General features: G+C 36.1%; 1 protein-coding gene across 1 annotated transcript; it reads left to right on the top strand.

Moving 5' to 3' along the window:
- The first annotated feature begins 641 nt into the window (after nt 1-641).
- Nucleotides 642-1,712, top strand: LOC101568976 (olfactory receptor 8D2-like). Its single transcript, XM_012515848.2, has one exon. It carries the CDS (start codon nt 723-725, stop codon nt 1,710-1,712), a length of 990 nt encoding a protein of 329 aa, XP_012371302.2. The 5' UTR covers nt 642-722.
- Nucleotides 1,713-12,518: the final 10,806 nt, after the last annotated feature.

Raw genomic sequence — 12,518 nt, 5'->3', positions numbered from 1 at the left:
TAGGCACACTCTAGGTCATCAATCACATTGCTCTGTGGCCTCATAATCTCCTTGATCAGAAAATTTGGGACACAACTGAGTTACATGATGTTACAATATAAGTTCTCCTATGTCCTGAGTCTTTACTGACCTTGAAAGGCTAGGACCAAAATGTTGGCTGTCTTTGCAGCCCTTTTTTTTCTAAATTTTGACCTGAAAACTTAGGTTAACCCTTCAGAAGAGAATCTTATTATTACCCTACAGTATATGCAGTTGGGTTTAACCTCATTATCTGTCTGAATATCAAACATCTTAGGCATAACATAGAACAGGCATGGGCAAAGCCCTTAGGGATTACAGTAGGAATTCAATAAACAAAAAAATACACTGAAGCCAGAGGAAAAATCCAAGTGCTATTGGTAAGGAAGTGGTCAAGTTCCAAAATTTCATTGAAAAATACAAATTATTGCAGATAGAAAGCCAATTGAAGAACAGTAGCTCTGGACAGAAATTGTATGAAAATGATTGAGTAACATAAAGATTATTTTTCTTTTCTAGGAAAAGCTAAACTTGGATTTGTGAAGGAAGAACAAGTTGCACTTCTAAATGTGAGTAAAAATAAACACCAAATGAAGTCTCATCACCTTGACAAGAATCCAATTTAAAATGATTTTTGTTGCTGGTTGTACACTCTGAAATTCTGCACAAATTGAAAATTATGATTGGATGGCTATCTTTGCCTAATGAGATGCTCTCCCTTGATCTGCTCATTAGCCACAAGTAGGAGAAGTATGGACACAGGAAATCATTCATCAGAAACTGCCTTTGTCCTGGAGTCTCTAACAGACCATCCGGGCCTCCAACTCCCTCTCTTCTTCCTCTTCCTATTGGTCTATGTAGTCTCATTGGTGGGAAACTTGGGTCTGTTCCTTTTAATCAGGATCAGCACTCAGCTCCACACTCCCATGTATTATTTTCTCAGTCACTTATCTTTCATAGATCTCTGCTACTCTTCTGTCATAATCCCCAAGATGCTGGTGAGCTTTGTGCTAGAGAAGAACTTCACATCATTTCTGGAGTGCATGGCACAACTCTTTTTGTTCTGCTTCTTTGGGATTGATGATTCCTATATGTTGACAGCCATGGCCTATGATCGCTACGTTGCCATCTGCAATCCTCTGCGTTATCATGTCACCATGTCCCACAGAGTCTGTTTGTTACTGACCACTGGTGTGTATGCAGCGGGGCTTGGGGGAGCATTCGTTCATACTAGCTACATATCTACTCGCTCTTTCTGTAGAACTAAAGTCATCCACCATTACTTCTGTGACATCCTTCCTCTTTTGAATATATCTTGTTCAAGAGACTACACCAAGGAGCTTTTGGTGATGATTGTGGTTGGATTTAATGTTTTTGCATGTGCTACAGCCATCTTTATCTCTTATGCCTTTATACTTTCCAGCATTCTGCATATACGCTCAGCTGGAGGCAGGTCCAAAGCCTTCAGTACCTGCAGCTCCCATCTTACAGCTGTGGGGATTTTCTATGGATCCATCACTTTCATGTATTTAAAACCAGCAACCAATGATACAACCCAAGAGAAGGTGGCTTCTGTATTTTATACCACCGTGATTCCTATGCTTAACCCCCTAATCTACAGCCTTAGAAACAAGGAAGTCAAAGAAGCTCTAAAAACCATTCTGATTGGTAGGATAGTCTCCAGATCTATATAGAAAACGTCACATTAAATAAATGAAAAAAATTAAACATACATTTTGTCTTCTATTTTTGTTTCTTTGTCAGAGTTTCACATTCAAGGTCCAAATTAAACTAAACTGACTAAGTGCTTTATTGTTAATGACCCATACTACCCCTTTTAGTTGTCTTACTACCAACATCTAGTGGTATTTCAGTCTCCCTAACCTATTTTCTTACTGGTTGAGGCCCCTATTATATCATATTATCTTAAACATAATCTTCAGGAAAGAAAAAAAACTTAGAGGTAATCTGTTAAAAGGTGGGCATGTTTTTGTTTTAAATATAAAAGAAAAAGATTGGAGAATAATTCTAGATGAATATACATTAGAGGAAAATGACAATTATTGTGCTAGTGAGATGTTAGATTTCAAAAAACAAAACATTGAAACAATTGATAACATTTAAATGTGGGTTACTCAGTTGTATTCAATGATATACTAATGTTTAAGTTCCAGAGTGTATGATAATTGTACTGTGGTTATGTAGGAAAATGTTTCCATTCTTAGAAGGTACATTCTTGAATATTTAAGAATAAAATGTCTTTACATGTAATCCTTTCTAAAATGGCACAGAATATGCATTCATAAGGATATGAGTGTGAACATACATATACATAGTACGACCTGGGGGAAGAAACACTGAAATCAATGTGGTTAAATGTTAACTGGTGATTCCAGATGAAGAATACACTATTATATTCTTGGAATTTTTCTCAATGCTACATGTTGTTCAAAATAAAATATACAAGAAATAATCCCACAGTCTGCTCTTTCTTTTCTTGTTTTTGCGGTACCGGGGATTGAACTCAGAACCCTGCGCTTGCCAGACAAGTACTATTCTACTGAGCTATCTCCCTTGCCCCTACTCTTTAAATAATGAAAATCAGAGGATATAACTAGAAGCGGACAGATCAATTAGGAGCCTATTCCATGAAAGAATCAAAAATTATATATACCAGGATGGATATAGCAAAGTTAGTGAGAGAATTCTGGGTATGTCTTGAATATAAAGATTTGATTCAATGATGGTCTGGATGACAATTTTTAAAATAATGTCATTGAAGCTTACTCCAATATTTCAGCTTTAGCAACTAGAATGATAGGAAATTACAATTTTCAAGCATACAGAAAATTTTGAGAGGGACCAATTTAGGCAAAGATATATTTAATCCATATACAGTGGTCATCTCTCCCTTAATAAAAGAAAAAGTCCCTTTGATGCACTACTAGTGTTGTAATTTTATTTATATGCTATAGAATATCACTGAAAAACTTGTCCAAAAATCAAACAAAAAGATTCTAGATTTTTTATAAGAAACCAAAAATCACTAAGAAAACCACAACAAAAATAGTGAATCATAACTGAATCATAATCACCATTATGTTATAATCATAACACAATGATAATCATAATCTCAACTACATTCATACTCATATATTTCTGAATGTTAAATAGTTGTCATATTGAACAAAATGTCCTTCCACAGCAATTATATTGAGATTGAAAACTAAACTGAAAAGCACAAGGTTGGGCCAGTGTTGCAAACAACAAGAAATGAAGATAAAATAATATGTTCTCCCTCTTGTTATCCTGAAATGTATCAGAAGAAAATCACTGGCCTGGGTAGGAAGCCTGGGCAAATATGCTCTAAATTAGCTCTTTACAAGTGAGAGTTCTTTTTATATATCTTTGAGATACAGATTCTTAAGTTCTGTAAGTTCAGACAAAGCATTGTAGCATATGAATTCAGAGAAAATAATAGCCTTATCAGAACACTTCTTTAAACTGAAATTTAACACTTAATTCTGCAATAACTGGATAGTGTCTGTCTACCCACATATAATGTAAGCACTGTGAAAACAGTGGACATGTCTCTCGTATGCTTTTTATTCCCAGTACATGATTTATTATAGAACAAACAATGAAACTGTTTTAGAAAAAAGTATTTTTCCACATGCCAGCCAGAAGATGAGAGAAAGCAAGAAACAAAAGTCTCCATGCACTCATCTCGAGTCTCAAAGGGAGTACATTTGACTGCTGAAACATACTGGTTCAAACACACCATGGCCACACCTTCAGGAGCAGAGGGAGGTGGAGTCAAACAGAACCACTTGCCACATATTTTCTTTCTCAAACTCTCAGTACTTATAATTACTATAATTGTTGCAGGGAATAATATACAGAAAAAAATAGGTTTAACAAAAAATAAACATTGGGACAGCAACCACTGATGGACAGTAACCATGGCCCTCCACTATATGCACCAAGAGGAAGTATGAGGAGCTGAGCAATGTGCTGGCTGCCGTGAGGAAGGCAGCTGCCAAGAAGGACTGAGTACCTCTGGAATAAAGCTTTGCAGAAAGTTAAAAAAAGACATTGGTAGGAAATATTTAATAAACATGCTCATTTTCAATATGTTTCAAAGCTAATAAACAAGGCTGACATGATAAATCCAGTTTTTTATGATGCTCTTCCCTTTTTATTTGAAAGAAGAAAAACAATAAAAATAACACAGAATTTTAAAACAAGGAGATAGGAAATTAACAATGGTCATTATATTGTGTATTGCTATTGTCAAAGTAGTTGCTCAGATTACAGGAATAGGCATGCAGAATTTATCAAACAATATAAGCACTATCTGTTCCTTTCAGTGAACTGATAGAACTTAGTATTATCTTAGCTATCTTTTAAAAAATCTTTTATTTATTTATTTTTGTTTGTTTGTTTGTTTGTTTGGTGCAGGGATTCACTATGCAGCTCCAACTCACAGTGATCCTCCTGAAGCCTTCCCAGTGTGCCACCATGCCCAGTTTCAGTGGCCAGCAAAGGCACGCCCAGGGTTCCTGGGCTGGCACAGCATGTGTTATCCAGGATCCAACCTGGGTCTTTGTGCTTTCCAGGCAGTTCAATTAGGAGCCTATTATATGAATTTCTGGTTGTATCTTGAATATATATATATATATATATATATATATATATATATAATTTCCTCTTTTTTTTGTCTTTCCATCATCCCAGCTCTTCTTTCCACTTGAGTAGTGTATTTCCCTTTCACAATATCTATTGTACCTTTTGGATCTTATTTACTCTAACATTAATACTGTCATCTGTATGTTTATCTGGTTAATGATGAAAATGAACCCATCATGTTTCATTGCTCAACTACTGTCTCTGTTATTTACTTATGTCACCATTTCGGTTCATATCAAAGTACATTTGTATTCATTAAGGGAAAAACAGTATTTTTCTTGCAGTAAACGAAGAAACTGGATTTTAAATTACTGTCTTATTCTGGAGCTCAGTACTCTAGTCAGAAATAAAGATGTAATTCTGCTATTTTTACCTGATGTCACACTTCAGGATCTATACCTGCATGCCTGATGTGTGTCAAAGAAAGTAAAAGGCAAACTGTTTCCCCAGCCATCACCTGACCCAAGTAAGTAAGTTCATCAGCATCTCAGATGGTAGGTCGTTCAACTATAGAAAAGAGCATCTACCACACTGTTACTCCTGTGGGTTGTGCCACTTCAGACTTAAGGGAAGAGAAACTCAGACAAGATTTGCATCCCACAAAGAAAAACAGTAACTTCTTCAGTCCTCATCCACTTTTAATTCAGATTCGATCCAGATACATTTGCACTTAACCACTAATCTATCTCGCATTGTTGTCTTATTTGTTTTTCCATTTGGTTTCAATTTCACACAATTAAAAATAAATGCAGTTATACGTGCATCATTTTGGGTTCACATTAAAATATTATGCTTTGAAATTGATCATATTAAAATCTGTACAGAAAGGGATTTCTTAAATAATACTTGGCAATGTGAATATGTTTTGGCTTCATAGAAAATAATCAGTTTTCTAATAATATTAGAACTGTACCAACTCTGTTTTAATGGAATAGACCCAAATGAGTGCTTGTTAGAATCTAATTTTCTCTTTATTAATAGAAATTTGGTTAATTTTAATTTAATAGCCTCTCCCAATAGACCACACTGAATAAGAAATCAATCAGCTAATAATAATGGTTGATTAATTTAGTAGTAGTTTTTTAGCAAAGTTTAATTTTAAAAAGAGAGAAGGAAATGAGATTTTTTCACAATTTAAATACTTACAGAGGACATCATTTCAGTGAGCCAGGGACTATTTAGAGATTTCAAAAATTCCATATTTAATTTCATGACATTCATATGACATGTTGCTGACCAACTCAAAAAATGTTTTTGAGAAAAACGTAAAGGTGCAAGAGATACCAAAAGGTTTGGGAATTTGAAATGGTTTCTTAAATTCAGGTTGCTTAAATTAGGTTATAATGTGCATCATTAATAATTGAATAGTAACCAAACTAAGAATTTCTCATGACAAAGAACATGGTTTATTTTTAAAAGAGAGAGAAAAGAGAGAAAGATGGAGAGGTCTAACAGCTTTTCTATTCTAGAGTAGGACCAAAGGTCAAGCTTAAATAAAGGAGGACTCCAATTAACAAAGTTAGAAAAAGTGCTCAGTGTGAGTCATTCTTCAAGACAGTCACTTGATTTAGAGACCATATGCTTCTCTGCAGGTACTAATAATTTTCTCATCAAGTATTTTTTCAACCCTGTATCAAATGTGTAACATAAGGAGCAGGACACAGAAATACTTCTCTCATTCTCTTAGTCATTGATTTTTATATTGAAAATATACTTGGGGCCGGGGAGATGGCTCAGTTGAATAAGCCCTTGTCTGGCAAGCCCAAGGACCCGAGTTCAATACCCGGTTCTGAAAAAAAAAAAAAAAAAAGAAAAGAAAAGAAAAAGAAAAAGAAAGAAAGAAAATATACTTAATTGACCTAACATAAAAATTATATAGAGCAATAAGTTACATCCACTCTCTTTTTATGAAGCTCTTATAAGTTTCTGGTAGCAATCTACTGTAGAAGTTGTTTAAACTCTACAACTCCCAAAGGCATTAGAAATTGTTTCTCATCCAAGGGGAGATGGTACAACTTAGAATATTGGTGGGAGACTCAATTTCCCATTCTCTTTTACCTGGGAAATTTCTCAGCTGGAAGTCAGAACCTATAAATCAGTATCTATACCCTGTCACCATTCCACAAAAATACATAAATATCTCAAGCTTATCTTTCCATCTTGCCTCTGATAAGTACATGGAACTCATCAGCTTACAGAGTTTGACCATGCAAGCATGGATCCACATTCAAAGAAGAACACAAATGATAAAATAACAAATGTTCCAAGGACATATTTCTCATAGCACTTAATATTAAACAAATAGCCAATTCAAAGATACCAAAATTTTTTTTCCTATTTGGAAAACATGGATCAAAAACAGCTGCAGGATAAATTATCATCCAGTTCTTCTCAGTACCTCTTTTAAAATTATTCTAAAACTCTGAAATATATATATATATATATATATATATATATATATTTGTTGTTGTTGTTGTTGTTTTGAGACAAGGTATCATTGTAGTGCAGGCTAGCCTTGAACTCACTTTGTAGTCCAGACTTGCCTCAAACTTGAGCAATCATTTTGCCTCAGCCTCTCAAGTGCCTGGATTACAGGTGTGCACTACAATGCCTGGCTCAAGATCTATATGTTACACCTGTGAATAATCATACATCAGTACCCAGCCCTAAACACATTCCAATTGAAACAGGATGGATGAAGATATCTGTTCTGTTCTCAAGACTTGTAAAATTTAACACTGATACACCCACTCTTGGGGTCAGACACAGCAACTGGACTGATAAATCAATCACCCATACTGACACCAGGAGGATTCTCAGAGCAAGAAAAAGAAAACAGTAATTGAAAGCTTAGTTATTTGTCTAGCCTAGTGATTTTTCTTATTTAAAAACATTACATTTATAATTTTAAAAAAGAAAATCCAGCACCATGAGGCCCTCTCACAGGACATCCACAAGAATATAAGTACCATAAAGGCTTTGACCTGTAGCAAGACAGAGAAAGTGAGTCCTGGCCACCTCTGTCAAATCATCCCTCTTCCTGTTCTTGCCATACACAGTGCTTCATCAGACATCAAAATTTCATTTATTTTCATCATCAAAACTGAACATGAATTGTTTCTCTTTGGGGTGGTAAAGCACTGATCTGTTCCTTATCTGAGAGCTTGGCACCAGCCCAGAAATATTGTTCTCCTTAGTTTGGACCATGAATAAAATCCTCTGGAGACTCTTCAGCTGGAAGCAGGTTTTCTTTGACTGGGGAACAGTTACCTGAGTTTTTCAAGATGCCATGAAGAGAGAGGCCCATGCCTGTGGGACTGAAAGCCTTGAGCTTTCAGATCAAGTCAAGGAAATTGATCTAGAAAAGGATATTTCTCTGGGGTGCAACATGCAATCCTACTGTATGTGTTCTCTGTCTGGACTCTCTGCCAGCACTTAGAAAGTCCTGGAGCCAGTTATTATTTCATACAAGGTGTCTCTCATTAAGACATCACCAGACTTGACCAGACACTCATAGATCTTGAAGACATCCTTGAGAAAAAAAGTACACAGTGGCTCTAGTCTGGCTCACACTTAAAGTAGCAGTTGGCTAAGTTATTGAAAACAAAGAAGCAATGATTCCACCTCCTTGACAGGTTGCCTTGCTTCACACAGTAGCCACTGTTAAGGAAGGGATGCAACAAGACATCTTTGCAGCATGGTATGGGACACCACCCAATCTCTTTCCTCTCCACCCCACCATTCTGTGGGCACACCACCCTTCAGATTGAGATAGGTGATTAGGTTATAGCAAAGTTGGCTGGGATAGTAGGCATGATTTGTTAATTACAAGATCCTGGACACAGAACACTTATCAAAGCCATGCACATGAACATCTAGTGAGAACTGCAGTAGGTTTTACATGGGATGACCTAGACCTCATGTCAGCCTTGGATCCCTGAGGTGTATGGAAGTTCCCATGTGTTTCCTTGAAATTGGGACATCATAATAGGACAGTAAGCCATGGAAAGCTTGCTGTCCTAACATTCCACTTTTTTATTATTTTTCTCCTTTAGTTAATTTTAATTAGAAAAAATAGCAATGAAACCCTTTCAAAACAGGTCAGAGTAATTATTCAGAGTACAAGATGCAGACATGATATCTTGTGTAAACAATATTACTACAAAACCTTTCTTCTCATTGAACTAAGAGAAAATAGCTATATATCTATATCTATCTATATCTATATATACATAGATAGATATAGATAGATATAGATATATTTGGTTTTACACTACAATATAGTCCTTCATTTATTATTTCTGAAGGAAAGAAAGGTTTATTCAGCTAACGATTACTGGAGGTTTCAGTTCTTTTACTTTTTAAAAATTTTTTAAATTAATTTTATCGAGAAAGAAATAACAATGAGACAGTTTCAAAGCAGGTTAGTAGGACAGTTACAATAATTAATACATCACATACTGTTGTCTTCATAGGGGTTGTTCATAGTACAAGATGCAGAAATGATATCTGCTATAAACACTATTAGTACAAATCTTTTTTCTCATTGAATTAAGAGAAAGTAGCTGTATATTGAACCGGCCTAATTTGTATATACAGACATATATTTTTTTTACTACAAAAGGGTCCTTCATTTATATCCCCTTTTTTATTTAATTTTGTCAGAAGTGGGTATTCCAATGTTATTCAAATATTGTGTGTGAATTTAGCAAAATAACCCAATATAGTCCAGTAGACCATAATAGTAGTGTGTTCTATGCAAGACTGGCAATGTCAGAAGTTCTTGACTTGAGAATTTTACAGCTCAGCATTTTAATATGGCTTTGCTTTTTATACCTCATTTTTATACTTTTCTGATGGATGGTTAAGACCAAGATAAAGCAAGATCTATATAACAAAAAATGTAAGCAGTTGTAGATCTTTACTCAGTGTCAACCATCTGGATGAGTCATAGCTGTTGCTTGACCAATTTGATCCCTGTGAAAGCCTAAGAGAACATTTTCTCTCCATGTGACTCTCCTTAGGCACACTCTACATTGTCCATCACTCACCTCTTTGACCCCATAATCTCCTTGAACAGAAAATTTGGGACACCACTGAATGACATGTTACATTTCAGGTTCTCTTATGTTCTGAGTCCTCACTGACCTTGAAGGGGCAAAACCATACATTCATGAACACAAGATGGTTAAAGCAATGGTTTTGAGACTCTAGATTTTTGCAACTAGTAGTTAATTGGTAGGATTCTCACCCTGACTAACTCTGTATGCTGATACCTGTGAACTAAGCAACTGCACCAAGGATAGTAATGTGTAATACTAGGGCCATACTTGGAATGCCTGTCATTCTGATCTTCTAAATGTGTACAGCTTCTAATGTCATATCAATGGCTGCTATACTCTCCCTCAAGTAAATTTTTTTTTAAATGTAGTAAAAGAAAACAAGAGGTACCATGGAGAGTCACATGTAAAGAAAACATTCTCTCAGGCTTTCACAGAGTGCAAATTAGTCAAGCAATGGCCAGGACTCATCTACATGGCTGGCACTCACAAAGGGTCTACAAACTGCAGTACAAGGTTCCAGGGTAAGTCCTGAGGTAATTTGACTGACCTTGTCAGACACAGAAGTTACATTTCTTGTTCTATAGGTCTTTGTTTATCTTGGTCTTAACCATCCAGCAGAAAGGTATAAGCATGAAATACAAAAAGTAAAGCCATATTAATATGCTGAGGTATAAAATGCTCAAGTCAACAACTTCTGACGTTGCCTGTTTCCTACGAGTAACCCATTACTATTATGGACTATGGGACTATATTGGATTATTTTGCTGAATTCACACACATCCAATATTTAAATGGTTATGGAATACCCATGTCTGACAAAACAAAACATAAAAGGGTATATAAATGAAGGACCATTTTTTATCTGTACATACAAAATAGTTAGGATAGTTATACAGCTATTTTCTCTTAATTCAACGAGAAGAAAGATTTTTACTAACAATGTTTGGAAAGGCTATCATGTCTGCATCTTCTACAAATAATCACTATAAAGACAACAATATGCAATGTATTAATTACTATAACTTTCTTGCTAACCTGTTTTGAAACTGTATTATTGCTATTTGTTTCTCAACAGAATTAATAACAAAAAAGAAAACAAAAGCCAAGAAAAAAATGTCACATGGCTGTCCTGCTACAATGTTATATATGATTAAATTTCTAAATTTCTGTCAGATATGTAATTGTTTATTTATTTATTTATTTTTAATTGTCTATTTTTTCATATTCAACAGGTATTTAAAGTTTAGCATATCAAGCTTGTTGGCATTTGATATTCAGATAGATAGTGACGTTAAGCTCAACTGCTTATGATGTAGGGTAGTAATATCTTTAAGCTTCTCTTCTGGAGGGTTAACAACTTAAGACTGCAGACTAAAAAATTAGAGAAAAAGGAGGTCTACAAGGTTAGCCAACATTTTGGTCTGCTTTTAGCCTTTTTCTTCACTTAGTAGAAGCTTACTCTGCAGAGCCAATTTACCTCCTCCCCCCATATTTTTGCTTTCTTGAATAAAATTTGTCTCTACTTTTTGCCTTTTTTTTCTAATTCTATGTTCAGGAAGAGAAAAGCCCAGAATCTAGCTCCAGAGGCAATCGACCCAGCTCCAGGTGACATTTAGTTGGTGAGTCGCTTTTAAAAACAGGATACCAGATAACAGGATGGCTACCACACACTCCTGCCTGCTTCTTTAGGACTAGATGGCTGTTGGGCTTTAGAGAACTTTGGTTGTTAGGGTAGGTTACCTACACTAGGTACAGTGGTCTTGCTGCCACATTCAGAGTTGATCAAGACCTTCAGTTCTTTCTGCCCATTGACTTAAAAAATATATCTGAGAGCACAAATCAAAATGGAGATTTTAGTTTCTTCTCTGGTGTGGTGATACTAACCTCTAAAATATAGGTCACCTCAAACAATCCAATTGGCCAAGCCCCAGCCCTAGCAGTAGGCTCCGTGGATTGTCCATGTTCCAGAGCAGCCAGATGGCCTGTGTGTCAATATAAAACTCTTTCAAAGAAACACCACATGCTGCTGCTCTTGTTCTCCTGGAAGCCCAGAAAGCCACAGAGTCAGTTTTGCCAATGCGCATAAACATTCCTGTGCTCTTTTTACACCATCTCCCTCACACAGGGCTCAGGTGAGGCAGGCTTCCACATCAGGGAAGAGTCACACTGCCAGGCTCCTGGAGCCCCTCCTTCCTCTAGCTACCACCCCTACCCACACTAGCTTCCTAATTCTCACCAGACTTTGGGCTCCTTTGTCAACTCTTTCATGCCTTTCTGCTTCCCATTTCTAAGGGGATGTATGGTTGTTTATACTATATTTATTGGATGAGTCAATAGAAAAATTTTGTAAGAATTATAAATGAAAATAAAATGAATAGAGGAGATACATCACAGCAAGCTCCTGGATTACACATATTTGTCTCCTCACAATATTTCTGTCAGTCTCTGTTTCTCATATCATTTGTGCGGAACAAAAAGGTTCCCCTGGCTTCCTGAATAAGGTGCATAGAAAAGTGCGGGCCAGGGGCTGGGGAGATGGTTCAGTGAAATAAGAGCTTCCCTGACAAGCACAAGGGCCTGAGCCCAATCAAAGGGCCTGAGTTCAATCCCAGGTTCTGCAAAAAAAAAAAAAAAACCTTGATCTTGGACTTTTCAAATTTTCTGATCAAGAAGATTATGGGGCCAAAAAGGAAAGTGATCGATGACATAGAGTGGGCCTAAGGAGAGTCACATGGGGAGAAGACACTC

Source organism: Octodon degus, unplaced genomic scaffold (assembly GCF_000260255.1).
Source record: "Octodon degus isolate 3935 unplaced genomic scaffold, OctDeg1.0 scaffold00080, whole genome shotgun sequence".
Lineage (NCBI taxonomy): Eukaryota > Metazoa > Chordata > Mammalia > Rodentia > Octodontidae > Octodon > Octodon degus.
Note: the sequence above shows the minus strand (reverse complement) of the source record. Positions and strands in the feature narration are given on the sequence as shown.